General features: G+C 51.4%; 4 protein-coding genes across 4 annotated transcripts; 1 reads left to right on the forward strand and 3 right to left on the reverse strand.

Moving 5' to 3' along the window:
* Positions 1-296: 296 nt before the first annotated feature.
* On the reverse strand, positions 297-2,147 carry POX_a01779 (MFS transporter asaE; the record flags this gene model as incomplete). The annotated part of the gene is made up of 4 exons (XM_050110703.1): positions 297-726; positions 872-1,455; positions 1,586-1,692; positions 1,814-2,147. The coding sequence occupies 4 exons, from the start codon at positions 2,145-2,147 to the stop codon at positions 297-299; spliced, it is 1,455 nt and encodes a 484-aa protein (XP_049974471.1).
* Positions 2,148-5,772: 3,625 nt separating this feature from the next.
* On the reverse strand, positions 5,773-6,107 carry POX_a01780 (uncharacterized protein; the record flags this gene model as incomplete). Its single annotated transcript, XM_050110704.1, has 2 exons — positions 5,773-5,972; positions 6,080-6,107. 2 exons carry the CDS (start codon positions 6,105-6,107, stop codon positions 5,773-5,775), a joined length of 228 nt encoding a protein of 75 aa, XP_049974472.1.
* Positions 6,108-8,797: 2,690 nt separating this feature from the next.
* Positions 8,798-11,450, reverse strand: POX_a01781 (Iron-sulfur clusters transporter atm1; the record flags this gene model as incomplete). Its single annotated transcript, XM_050110705.1, has 7 exons — positions 8,798-8,862; positions 8,993-9,209; positions 9,291-10,337; positions 10,416-10,684; positions 10,765-10,879; positions 10,953-11,012; positions 11,073-11,450. 7 exons carry the CDS (start codon positions 11,448-11,450, stop codon positions 8,798-8,800), a joined length of 2,151 nt encoding a protein of 716 aa, XP_049974473.1.
* A 498-nt stretch (positions 11,451-11,948) lies between these two features.
* POX_a01782 (Altered inheritance of mitochondria protein 24) lies at positions 11,949-13,510 on the forward strand (the record flags this gene model as incomplete). Its single annotated transcript, XM_050110706.1, has 7 exons — positions 11,949-12,120; positions 12,203-12,321; positions 12,384-12,470; positions 12,516-12,686; positions 12,745-12,863; positions 12,930-13,149; positions 13,214-13,510. The coding sequence occupies 7 exons, from the start codon at positions 11,949-11,951 to the stop codon at positions 13,508-13,510; spliced, it is 1,185 nt and encodes a 394-aa protein (XP_049974474.1).
* Positions 13,511-13,933: the final 423 nt, after the last annotated feature.

Genomic DNA, 13,933 nt, shown 5'->3' on the forward strand with positions numbered 1-13,933 from the left:
CGAACGAGAGTCCTCATCCGGGCTTAAAGGTCTTCAAGCGCTACCTCTGTGACCGAGGCTTCTTCGTGTAAATTCCACGTCAAGGAACCTATAAGTGAACTTTTTACCTGGCAGTGTATTTATACCTCAATTCCATGCCACAAAAGAAATTGATGGAAAAAGAACTGCGGCCCATCATCTTCGAGAGATGGTACAGAAATGAAAATATTATCTATATGCACATTAGGATTCATGCATGATCCAAGCTTTCCACTATTATCCAATCTTTTCTCTCTCCCCTGACCATCCTGGAGAGATTACACCTTGCCCAATTTCCAACCTCCCACTACGATCCGTGCCACCACAAACAAGGTCGACCCGGCCATCATCACCACGCCACAGAACACCTGCAACTTGGTATACGACCCCGTCAGCACATCCGGGACCAAGGCGCCCCCGATAGGTGTGCCGGTCAGTGCGGCAAACGAGATGATGGAGAAACACGTTCCGTTTCGGACGCCGACCTCGCGCAGGTCGGAAATCTGGGCGATCAAGGCCGGAACAATGGAGACAAAGGCGCCGGAGCTGAAGCCGTAGAGGGCACTGAAGATGATGGCGGGGACGTTGCTGCGGGAGGGTAGCCAGAGGGCGAGAACTAGGATGGCGGAGAGATAGCTGAAGAAGATCATGATGTTGTATCGACCGATTCGGTCGGCGAGGTAGCCGGGAAGAGTTCGGCCGAAGATGCTGTTTGATGTGCGGGAAAAGAATTAGCAACTTTTGGGTTCTCTATATTGGCTATCCTCTTTTCTTTTCCCTTTTCGAATGGACGGTTTCAAAAAGGGGATGCGGTTGAGAAAGGAACCCCCGAGGGAGCGGAATGTTTTCTTACCTGGCCGCGTTGAGGATTGGAATCAAGTACAGCGACAGATGCTCGGACATGCCATATCGTTGAGCCTGGGTGATCACAAACGTAAAGGGCAAGAACATGCCCCAAAAGAAACAAAAGCACGCCGCCACCGTGACCACAAATTTGACATCCTTCAAGGGCCGGACGAAATTCATGATATCAAATGGCTTTTTGGTGTGTGTGATGCGCGATTTGAGAGTCGCATTGGCGATGGCCAACATTGCAAGGATCACAAAGGCGCAGATCCGCATCGCCCAGGGAAATCCCACCTTGGGGATGAGATTCGAGACCATGATGGGAAAAATGACTCCGCCGAGACTGGACCCCGAGGCGGTGATGCCCAGGGCAAAGGCTCGTCGTTTGGCGAACCAGGTGCTGACGGAGTTGACGCTGGCGTTGAAGATGGCACTTGCGCCGAGGGGGCTGCAGATTCCCTGAGCCAGGATGAATTGGTAGTACTCGGTGGAGAGGGAAGCCATCATCAGGCCGAAGACGTGGAAAAAGGTGCCCCCGAGGAGAATGGCACGGGGACCGTAGTTGTCGAAGAGAGTACCGAAGATGGGGCCCTACGAGATAGTGGTCAGTGAGAAACCTCTTGCGATTTTCATACTGTTTTCTCTTCTTTTTTGTATCGATAGGGATCGATGGAAAATAGCAACCTGGCAAGATCAGGTCTCGGATGGATGGTGGACCTACCACAAAGAACATGACAAATGTCTCCAACGATGTGATCCAGGTCACGGTACTCGTCGACAGATTGCGCAGTTGATGAGTCTCATAGTACGTCTGAAAGATTCCAATACCTAGAGAACGACACGAGACGACAATGTCAACCAAAGATTCCACCTTCCAACCATACACCTGGACCTTGCGAAGGATGGCATGCCCACAACGCGAACAAGGGAAGGTTTCGGGGGTTCATACAATTGATCCATCCAAAACTGACAAATAATCCGCAAAAGGCGCCCAGCACGGACATCCACGCCTCGGCGCCTCCATCGGGAGGAGGTCCAGGACTCGGAGTTGCTGTGAGAGCTGGAGGCCCTGTGCCGATCTGGGTCTTTTCTGGGAGAGATTCATCTTGTACCTGGGTGGCCTTGGAGTCGATTGGGTCGGCAGTCGACCTCCCCTTTTCCATATCATTGTCGTTCGCCTCTTGATTGATCATGGACGGCGTGGAACGTTCCGAGGGTGCACGTGTCGTGGTCGAACCGTCACTGGACGGGCCACCACGTGGATGAGTATTGTCTTCGCTCATTTTGAATGAGACGATCCCTCTAGGAACTGTCGACCACCGAGGAATCTTTTGCGAAGATGATCAGATATATGATCCTTCGAGCTTCGTCGTGACTGTCTTGGTGAATATTTGGAGTTGTTCCGCCTGAGCTGGAGAAGAAGGAATGCGTTAGAAGTGAATCATAGTTTGTTTCGTGCCATGCACAATCCGACGCCTTTTGCCGAGGCCGTTTCTCTCCAATGCCGCCGGCGCCAGAGGTCATTGCCTCTTGCAATTGTGCTCATGGAACACGCCACATTCTTTCCATGACACTCACTTTTTCACACAAATATTCGCCAAGCTGGATCTTTCGGGAGAACAGTCCTGATATGATATCGTTTTGAATGCTGTACTCTTGAAACAGTCACCACTTAAAGTGTCGATGGTCTAATCCGAGAATGCGCTTTGTGTTGGAAACGAAGAAGGAAAAAAAGGATACGATGCTCTTATAAAAGCACCTTCTCGTAGTATTTGTAGACAGAAGCAGAGCACAGGAAATTGGAAAAAGGAAATAAAGGTCAAGAAAAAATAACGAAAAAGAAGCTAGCAAACGATGGAACAAGGGGGGGGGGTAATAAAATTTTTTTTTCTACCAGGATGATTCAGAGATTCATGACGAGAAAAAAAAATCACAATCCGAATCAAACGCTCGGGTCGGAGTTTAATACACGACTTCGGCATCGCGCCCTCCAGAGGGGAGCTAAAGTCCGAGTGGACGATCACTGCAAGCCCACGTCCGTGACCGCTGGTCAGTGAGGGTCCCCGTCATGCACCCAACCTTCGCCAGTTACCACTTTCGTCGTCGGGTACTCGGTCCATCAAGCCAGTCTCGTCTCTCGGACAAGTACTTGTCCGACACCGGGGGTGACTTTTCGTTCTCTGCATTCAGGTGACTCGTGTTGTCTTGAACAAGAAGGTCATTCCTCACCGTAATCTCGCCAGCCTAGGTACTTTATCGAATCTCCCAAGGATGGACCTTGTATCCTTCGCCCATCTGCCATCCATCGGCACCGGGGAGATATGCCTTGTGGATTGGATCCACCTGGACCGTGCTTCAAATGCCTTTGCCTGGACAGTTCGATTGCAGTTCGATTGCAGTACGAGTGGGAGGAAATCGCCATCCCACTCTGCTCCCCGACTCGACTCATGCGTAGAATCTTCTGAATTAGGATCAAGAACCGCCCTGGTCAAAGTGAATCTGTGCAGAAGGACCCATCCCGTAGAATCCTATGCAACCAAATGCCACAGTATAGTCCCAAAGTGGTTTCCGCCGGGAAATCTCCCCCTGGGACGCTTTTCTCCTTTGGGACGCCGAAAAACGCTTACCTCCGGAACTCCTGTTGATCAATCCGCAAGGCGCTCGTGGTCGGGCACTCGATTTGGGTAGACGGACCAAACAGGAATTGAGTAGTCGAGGATCCTGGGATCTCGGCTCGTTGCAGAGAGGGCTTCATGATTGTATTGTTTCTTGTCTGATTGTCTGGTCATTGACCCTCTTGTTTTGTGGTGTTTTCTTCTTCTCTTGTTCTCACCCCTTTTTTATCTTTTTTTCACGTTCTCATTGTCAAAGATGTAGTGTTTCGGGTGAATCTCGACTCGACGGGTTCGAAGCTATCATATACATACACGACTCATGTGTCCTCCAAGCCAGATCACCCGACAGTTGACCCAGTAATTTGAAATGAAAAAAAACACCACCTCATCTCACCGAGAAATTGGTCAATGTTCATTCTACATTCCCTCCATAATTGTCCACCCTTCAATCCAACAGGACCTAGTACCTACCTACCTGAACCCCCCCCCCCCCCCCCAGTACCCCAGTACATCAGTACACGAAACACATCACTGACGCGATGCGACCTTACCCGACCCAACATCCAGACGCAGCGGGCCGTACCTAACCTCCCTTGCCTATCCCCGTCCGCAAAGCCGTTTGTTCTCCAGATGCCTGATCTCCGTCAAAATCAAAATCCTCCCAGTACCTTTTCAACCTTAGGTACATGCCCTAACGACCTACTAACCTAGAATAGGGCTGATCACTGGAGCATGGGTATAGAACCGGACTGCCCGGGAGGAGAATCCCGCCGTTTATCTCTTTTCTTGTCTTTTGTTTTTCTGTCCTTGTTTTTTTTTCATAAATATACGAATTTCTTTGTTTACATCATGGTTCGTACGAGGGACTTTTGAGCATATATGCGTATATCCGCTGCTGGAATGGATCCATGCATTCAGTTCAATCTAATTATCTAGTCTTTTGGTGTTCAATCCGATTGATCGGATACAATAGATATAGGTATTTTCTACTCCTCGACCGTACAACAAAGAAATTACAGGGGGTGTTCTCGACAAATCTCACGGACAACCCATATTGAAATAAAGAACGGGACAAGTTTCAAGGTGAGGACCTCGATCGATGATGAGGATCCATACTTTCGAGACGAATACGAAGGCCACTGATATTTCCAATTCGAACATGATGGGGTTGAAGGGGGGGGGGGGGGGGGGGGGGACGGACCACGTACATACTGGACGGGACTAAGGTGAGCAGGCCTAGGAAACTTTAGGGAATGAGATCAGAGTTTCCAGGACCGGAACCCGCACAAGCCATATTGTCAACCAGCCCTGAACCCAACGAGTCTTCAGGGCTTACTCGATCTTTCAAACTATCCTCTATCCGCCGCAGAGAGATGAGGGACTAGGTACCGGAAGGTCCCATGGAAACGTGACACTCCAAGTGACGGATCCATGCTGCAAGCAAAGACGACTACGAATACCTCCAGTGATTCATCTCTCTCGAGACGCGCACGAGACAAGTCAATTGGCGAACCCACAAGGGCACATATTCAATGATATTGAGAATATAAACATCTCTGCCAAAAGAGTTGAAAAAATAAGAAACCGGAATATCCAACGCAAAATAGGTCAAAAAAAAAAGCTTAGTCACAAGAAGAAAAGTGGAAGAGAGGCGCTATGCTCACGGCACAATGCAGATTGAAAGAGAAAAGAATCAGAAAGAAGACAGGGGGGCGAGGGAAGAGAGAAAGAGCCGTTCCGCAGGAGGAGAAAAGCGGAGGATCAACACGGCTCTCTCGATACCCCCGTCTGATTGACATGCCGGCTCGGACAAGAACAGGCATCAGTGTTCAAGGGTAAAATCAATCCAACAACCCCATCCTGGGCTCTGGCCATAGCAGAGTCAGCCAGGACGGAACGGCCACATGCATCCAGTGTGGAGGAAGACAAACAAGGAAGAGGTGGAAACAGGGCGAGAGTGAAGACGAGACCATTTTCGTGGAGCGGGCGTAGCAGCAGGAGGAGAGGGTAAGGGGGTTGTGAGGTCGTCAAGGAGGAGTCAAAGCATTGGTGATCTTCGTAGGTACGTCACGCGCAAAGAACTGGCATATCCGAGCAACGGAACTCCAGGGGTGGGTCTTTGGAGAGAGGAGGTGGAGGAAACCGTCGGTACGGGGAATTGTCCCAAAAAGAAAAAGAAAGGTGGGCGGTAAGAAGGCGCTCAATGGGGGTCATATGTCGACCGATCACGAAAAAAAATATTTGCAGGAAAAGTTGTCGGCAATAGCAATCACGCATCGCAGGTCGCTGCATTTCAGCGCCAGCGGGATTCCTGCGTCCCGCGCAGGACCGATGGTCGCCAGCTGCCGCTGGATTGCTTGGAGCCGGTGCTGTTGGGGGAGCGGGCACCAGCCTGATACACGTACTCGCCATCGACGTACTGGGCGCCTGTGGAGAAAGTGGTACGATGCTTGCGACGAGCATATCGCTGCTCCAAGCGGTAAAGCTCGAGCTCTGCCAGGAAAGAGACCAGGTTAGACTGCAATTTCACGGGTGAGAGGGGGGGGGGGGGGGGGTGTGCGGCGAAGTCATTGGATATTGGATTGGGACATGCAACATACTAGCTTGCAGTTTATCAATCAGACCCATGGTGACAGTGAGTGTGGTGTGGGATCAATGCTGGTAAAGAAGGTGGTGATGCTCTTTTTGTATTTGTTCTTGGCCCAGTGGGGATGTTGGATATCCCTGATCGTGGCGATCAAGCTTTCCTCTCGATGCAGCGGGACCGATTGACAGTGATTGATTGCCGGAAGAGGGATCCCGGATGTTTTCAAAAACAGATCTGATCATTCACGATTAATTCCTGGATCGAATGGTGCCAATACCGGATTTTCCCCCAACGGATGTCAAACAGCCGAATTCGAACTCACCTGTACGTCTCGTGCAGCACACTGATTACCTGGAGCAGCTGGAGCAGCTGGAGCAATCGAATATTCTCCGTGTTCCAATGGTGGAGAGTATGACGAACAAGCTGGTCAAGGGAAGAGAAAGAGAAGAAGAGGCGGGGGTTGTGGGTGATTTGCGATCGCGGAGTGAGCAGGGGAGAGAACCAGGCGCGCGCGTGGACTGGCGATAGCGTCTGGGGGGGAAGTAGATGCGCACGAGGCAAAGTGGGACTGGAAATTGGAACGAGCCCGTGCCCACAAAAGGAAGAGCCACTGGACTGGCGCGGACAGTAAAAGGGGGCGCTTGCAGAGAACGTGGGAGAGTCGCACCGCACCCGGTAGCCGCAAGGGTGGAAGGAATGTGTCTGAAAAGGTTAATTTTCCGGAACCGTGGGGAAGAGTTAGAAGGAAAGAAGGCGGAACAATCGGAAGGGACTTTCGAAGCGACAGAAAGAGAGACAAAAAGAGCGAGGAAAATGAAGGGAAAGGGGGGTCTCTGTGTGTGAAGGAGCAAGAAGGGAGAAGAGAGCGGACGGTGGGACTGGTGGAAAAGGAGGGTGGTTCTGGCCCGAGGGAAAGAACGGGGGATACGATAATCTCGGTCAAGTGATCCAACGGCAACGATGGGATTCTTGGGTGGACAGAAAGAGCGAGTGGCTTGCGATCTGTCAACACGAAGAATACCCGAATCCAAGATGGTAAAGAGACACAAGGCCGTTGCCCCCAGTGGGTGAGTGGTGGTACACGGCGAGACACTCAGAGTCGAGACCAAAAGTCTCTCACCTGGTCACTTTGACGGGTCGTGGTGGGTACCACCCACAGGAGAACTGGGTACGGAGTACGTAGTAGTCAGGTACCAGTTTCTACGATGGTCGGTAAGAGTCGAGAACTAGTCGTGATTCGGTTAGTCTAACGAAAGAGGTGCAGGAGACAGGTACAAAACGAGGGCCATGTAGAATCTTTTATCCAAGCAACTGTGAAGAATAGAGGATGATGGAGAAAGAGCACATCGTGGGGGAGGATTGTGGAACTTCAACAAGCCCCGACTACAGAGTACCGTAGTATGTTGGTCGCCTTCTCCTCCGCATCTCAAAATCAAGAACATCCGGATCGAAAGGGACGGTACCTGAGGTCAAGGTTTCCAAGCACGGACTCGACCCAAGAAAAGAATGAGTCCGAAGTGCGAACCACCAGGGTCAAGACAGCGTCACGCATGTACCGAATGGACGCCTGACGGAATATTCGCCCGCGTGGCAGACCCAAAGAGGGCAAGTTCTCGACCCACTTGGACGGGTGACTAGCCAGGGGTCACGATTCATCTGTACCAAGCCTGCTACTCACGTCTGTCGAGCTGTCTTCGGTTCATCACGATTAGAATATTCCACCGTCAATGCACCATGTGGCATGCAGTGCATAACGTACCCGGGTCTCTACTCTAAACAATAATCAGAAACCCTGCTGTCGGGATCATGGTTCAAAAGACGACTTCGATCACAAAGTAGATCCGAAATCCGACAGCAACGAATTGAACAAAAGGGTAAGAAACAACCCCCCTTACATGACAGTATCGCCTCACATGAACATGCGACGAGGAGACGATTCCTCTGACCACCTACCACGAAGAGACTAGTAGAGAGAGGGGGAACCAAAAACAATGCCAAAACATCACGACGCTAATGAAGCACTAGTGATGACAATCCCAAATTTTGCTCCTGACAGCAGCCGAACAAGTCTGATTTTCCAGTGTAGCCACTAGCAGAAATCGGTCGGGTCCTGTGGAAAGAACTGAGCCGGTGGAAACTTTAAAAGCCACGCGGAGCCTGCACCAGAACGAAGGTGCCAAGACGCCGGCCATCACGAATTGCTCCCGAAGTGGACTAGGCCAGTAAGCTCGGATGTGTGTAGCCATTGGAGACCGTGCGTCCGTCAATGTTTCACATAGATTTCGTGGGGGGGGGGGTTCCAGCCCGTTGGCTCGACGACTACAAGAGGTCACTCATGCGCAGGACAGTACATGAATGCACGCGAGTGTCAAAAGCATCGGATGGCACTGAAGTGACAAATCACAGTCTATGGGACTCGCGGGACATAAGTCCATGTGATGAAGCTCGTAGCAATTTGAGATGATCAGAACACATAATGAATCAATCCTCGAAGCAACGGGACTGAAAGTGGACCAACAACGATGCATGCAGTCACGTGGTGACTACTTGACCAGGTCATATCCTACTGTACGCCAAACAAGCCCTACTAGCAGTACAACCATGTGCGACGCATACTCGAAAGCGCGATACTTTGAATTTAGAACCAACACCACATCAATCAAAACAAATTTGGGGGGATATCACATCACAGTCTACAGACTAGGGTTGAAAAGGATGACCGTCTATCACTCTATTCAACCCTCTTCTCAATGTCTCGCAACTCCTTCTCCTCGTCACCGACGGAGGTTTCCTGAGCTATTGGGCAGGTCAGCAACACAGAACTACTCCAGCCGTCAAAGATGAAACCTCGAGAGAGAACCCGGGGGACAGCTTTCAACAAGAGAAATTCATCAAAAGGGGGGCAAAAACAATAAAAGGAACGTACCATTCCAGAGCTCCGCATACACACCCTCCAGATCCAGCAGCTCCCGATGCGACCCCATCTCTACTACCTGCCCGTCCTTGAGCACGAGAATCTGGTCGCTGTCATAGATCGTCCGGAGTCGATGCGCCACAAACACACTCGTGCGCCGCTTGTCCTTGAGGATACTGTTAATGTTTTGCAGTAATGCCTGCTCGGTATAGGTGTCCAAGGCCGAGGTCTAAATCAATCGAGAAAGAAGGGCATATATGTCAGTCACAAAGGGAGGTTCAAGTAACCCGAGCACAAAGGGAATACTGACCGCCTCATCAAAGAACAACAGCTGCGGGTCCTTGAGCAGTAGTCGCGAAATGGCCAGTCGTTGCTTTTCGCCGCCCGAGATCATCATTCCGCGCTCGCCGACCGCCGTCTCATAGCCGTCCGGCAGACGCTCGATCAGCTCACTGATGCGGGCTCGCTCAGCAGCATGCCGGACCTCCTCATCAGTGGCATCAATCCGACCATAGCGAATGTTATGCGCAATCGTATCATTGAAGAGGGGCGTATCCTGAGGAACCACCCCGATGGCTTGCCGAAGGCTGTCGAGGCTCACGTCACGCACATCCTGACCGTCGATCAGGATCCGACCGGACTGAGTGTCGTAAAAGCGGAAGAGCAGGCGAAGAATAGTCGACTTGCCGCACCCACTGGGGCCGACAATGGCAAATTTAGAGCCGGCGGGAATGGTGAAAGTCGCATTCTTCAAGATCGGACGGTCCGGGTGATAGCCGAAAGTGACATTCTCAAATCGGATTTCGCCACCCTTGCGGAGTGCAAGAGGCGGGGCGTTGGGCTTCTCCTTGATGTTCACATTGACCTTCTGCAGGTTGAACAGAGTCTCCATGTCCAGCAGAGACTGGCGTAATTCACGATACACAGAGCCGAGGAAGTTGAGCGGGACTGAGAGTTGGAAGACGAGCTGGTTGACCATCACCAAATCGCCTACCGTCAGCGTGCCCGTTGCCACCCCGTCCGCAGCCAGATACATCATGGCGGCGAGCGCGGTGGAGAAGATCATGTTTTGACCAGAGTTCAGCAAAGCCAGGGAGGTGGTGACCTTGATCGATGCATCTTCGTAGTGCTTCAGAGCCTTGTCATACCGAGCGACCTCGAATTTCTCATTGTTGAAATACTTCACCGCTTCATAGTTGATCAGCGAGTCAACAGCGACGGTGGCGCCACGATTATCGGCTGCATTAGCCTGTCGCCGAAACTTGGTGCGCCAGGCGGTGGTAGTGATGGTGAAAGCTGTATAAGCCACCATGGTAGTGGCTGTGATGGCGGCGAATTGTAAACCGTACTGGTAGGTCTGGGAGCCATGAGCAGGCGCTCATTATCTCAAGGGGGTCGAATCACCCCCGGAGGAAATGACGGCAGAAGCACATACCAAAATACCGCACACGAGCGAGATTTCAAGAGCAGTGGGCACAACGTGGAAAACCATCGAGGTGAGTAAGAAGCTAATACCTTTCGTACCTCGATCGATAGCCCGAGTGAGACCACCAGTCTGCCGCGACAGGTGGAAGTTGAGATCCAGTTGTAAGAGATGGTTAAACACATTCCGTGCAACTTTTCGAATCGCCTTTTGCGCAACGCTGGCGAAGACGGCATTGCGCAGTTCTTGGAAAACCGTGGCTCCTATACGGGTTGCACCGTCTTTTTTTTTAAAAAAAAAAAAAATTAGAAATTCCTTAAAAACGGACCGTCAAGCATCTTATCTGGGCTCAATCACTTACACGCAATGATCATGGAGCCTGCCACTGTGTATGCTGTTCCGCCGAGCGTCGCAAAGTCGACGTTCATCGAATCCACGATGCTCTTGAAGTAGAAAGGAACCTCGACATTAAGGATCTATGTACTTCGTCAGCTTCCGTGGTCGAATATTGACTTGGCTTCCGCATAAACTATGTCACAAAAACCATACCTTTGAACCGACAAGTAAAGACAGGGCCGTTCCGACTCGAAGCTTAGTGCCCCAGTCATCCTATCATATTCGGTTAGCCTCTACAGAACTTTTGACCATCCGAACGGGCGAATGGTGTACCTTGGGCCATAGATATTTTGCCATTTCGCGCATAATCGCCCAGTCTGCTCGCCGTTGTTCTTTCTTCGCAATGGCCGACTCACTCAGCAAATCTTTCTTTGGAGCTGGCTTGACCACACTTGCACCGGGTTTCCCATTGAGAGCAGCGCCGGCTGCGTCGGAGCCGGTGACGGCTGTGGGAGCCTTGCTCTGAGCGGAAGTAGGATCTCTGCCATCGGTTGACTGATTCTGGCAAAAACGGCTTGAATGAAACCATTGTAGCTGAACTCTTCGGTGTAGAGCGCTGTGTGGACTTATCCACTGTGGCCCGCTGGCGAAGCTCGGATGTATAGGCGGCGCAGTACGCTGGCATGAGTAGCGGGCCGCTCGGAGCAGCATGGCTGCGAATTCAAGGAGGTGTGATCACTCAGGGATATGCGATGCAGAATTCAAGGTCACAGGCGCATATTGAAGGACGAGAGAGCAGGGCTACGGGCGTACGTGCTCTTGCGACAAATCGTATGGAGGGACCGATCGTGGGAGCTGCCGGCTTCGGAGGAAAACGTCGAGCTGTGCGGAGGATCGGAGATCGATCGACCGACGAGAGAAAGAAAGAATTCTGAGCAGAAATAGGATACAAAGGTAATGAGATCAATTAGGAGACCCGCTCTAATCCGACTGAAACCGTTCGCGTGCGAAAAGGACTCGATGAGGCAATATGGGAATGTCGCAATCGAATATTAATGCGGGCGTGGTGTCGCATCTCCGCTTCGCCGCTCGCCGCAGCCACGAGCCGCCGGCGCCACAATTTCCCGGCCTGGTTTCCCTTGCGAGCTTCCAGGAACTGACGTAAAGTCCGTCAACGCTTTGCGCTCCACGGCTTTCCATTCAGGCACCATGAGTCCAGCCCTTCAGCGAGGCGCCCGGATTCTGTCCTGGACGCGAGTTGTGCCTCGAGTTCACAGGCAGGTCAGATTTATTCAGATTCGCGCGACACCCTCGGCGGAGCCCACCGTCAACGGCGACCACCTGCCTCTTGCTGGCACGCCCAGTTTTGCCGAATCGCGAGGTATGAGATTTCGATCAATTGACCAACCTAGAGTGGAATTGAACCGAAACTTAGGACTGAGGCTAACGGATTATCTAAAAAGATGCGCGGTTCGATGTCGTTGGCGCGCCGTACTCATTGCTCTCGGTTTCATTGTCGGCTTCGCAGAACCTGTACACGCGCCGCGGTACGTTGGTTGGATTGAGCGGCAAGGCAGACAATGTATGGAGCCCTGTCCAGAGAAACTTCAGGATGAATTGGCTAATAATGTACGGTCGCACCAGGTTGTTTCAACGTTGAGTGTTCTTGAACCTTTCCGCAGGGCTCCTCTGGGAGTTCCTTTCTTGTACCAAAAGGTAGACCTTACATGGGTGCGTTCGGGGAGGATTGCTAGACCATGGCTTACGAAACTTCAGGTCTCCTCCGCCAGTCCCGTTACAGCCCTCATTTCTACTCGATCCCCAACAACGTCCTTCGCTGTGGTGAACCTCAATGGCTCGGTTGATTGGATGGTATCCCAACGACGCGCACTGTTGGCGTGGACAGGCCGGTCCTTGTCCGTCAAGCCCACAATCGATGCTAGTCTCGTACGTATACTGTTGGTACACTCTGGACTTGGGTCGGATCACTGATAGCTCGATGCAGAGCATGGCACACTGGGGAAGCTCGGCAATCACTGGCCGAGGATTGATCGCATTGGTCGGCCAGGGACAGGTTTACTCCGTAGAGCTGAAGCAGGGCGAACAGTACATTGTTCATCCTAGGTGAGCTTTATCTTCTGTCTTCATTCAGAAGCGGATCCTCTGAGCCTAACCTGATTTCTTACACAGCAACGTTGTCGCTTACACCATGTCTTCCAACCCTCCTCGCCCCTACCGCTTCAAATCCACAACACTGAGCTTCCAGGTCCCTGGACTGAAAAGCCTGCCACGCCTGCTGCAGAAAAACAACTTCATTCGGGAATTCACAGCCTCCAAGGGCTGGAAGAACACCATGAGCGTCCTGCACAGGATCAGGACATGGTCTCGAATGACCTTCTGGGGAGACAGAGTGAGATAACTCAACTGTGTTGTCATCGGGGTTGGGAACACAGAAGCTAACATTCCTCTCACAGCTATTCCTTCAATTCGATGGACCTGCCACTATCCTGATGCAGTCTCGTGGACCTCGCGTGAACGATATTCTTTCTGAACGCCAAATCACTGAGATCGCCGATGCCCCTCGAGGAATCACTTCTAGTCCAGACCATCATGAGAAGGCCAAATCAACACCCACAGAGGCTGAAATATCTCGCTCGGTCGACAGTCTGAACCGGGAGCTGGTGGGTATTCGGCAAAGCGTTGCGGAGATTCGAAAGGACGGATCCGTGCAAATCAAGGAGACTGGGCGCACGGGTGCGAAGGTTTTGTAAGTACGGCTGGGATTATTATTTCTACTAGAGGAATTTGTTTTTGGAATGGGCTCCTGCTGTATCTTGTGTAAATCTAAGGCGTTGAAAAGCAATGACATCGGACACTCAAATCAACTCCATCGTACGTGACCAGGTCATACCATAGCCTCGGCTTCCTTCCTCGGGTGGCTCGCACAAAGTATCATGAGAAATGGGAACTGATCAGTCATTAGGCTTATCAGAAGGGGAAACTTACAAGTACCAAGACTTTCGAATTACTTCCTATTCTACTGTGAATGCAAGGGTCCAGTCTGGAAGATTACGGAACCTGCCGCGTTGGATATAATCTTCGAATGGAATTTGCCCAGATTAGCAGCCATCAATGGCCGATTTCATGAAATGATCGAACAATTCATAAGCTTGGATAGAAACACCATCTCATGT

This window comes from Penicillium oxalicum, chromosome I, assembly GCF_001723175.1.
Source record: "Penicillium oxalicum strain HP7-1 chromosome I, whole genome shotgun sequence".
Classification (NCBI taxonomy): Eukaryota; Fungi; Ascomycota; class Eurotiomycetes; order Eurotiales; family Aspergillaceae; genus Penicillium; species Penicillium oxalicum.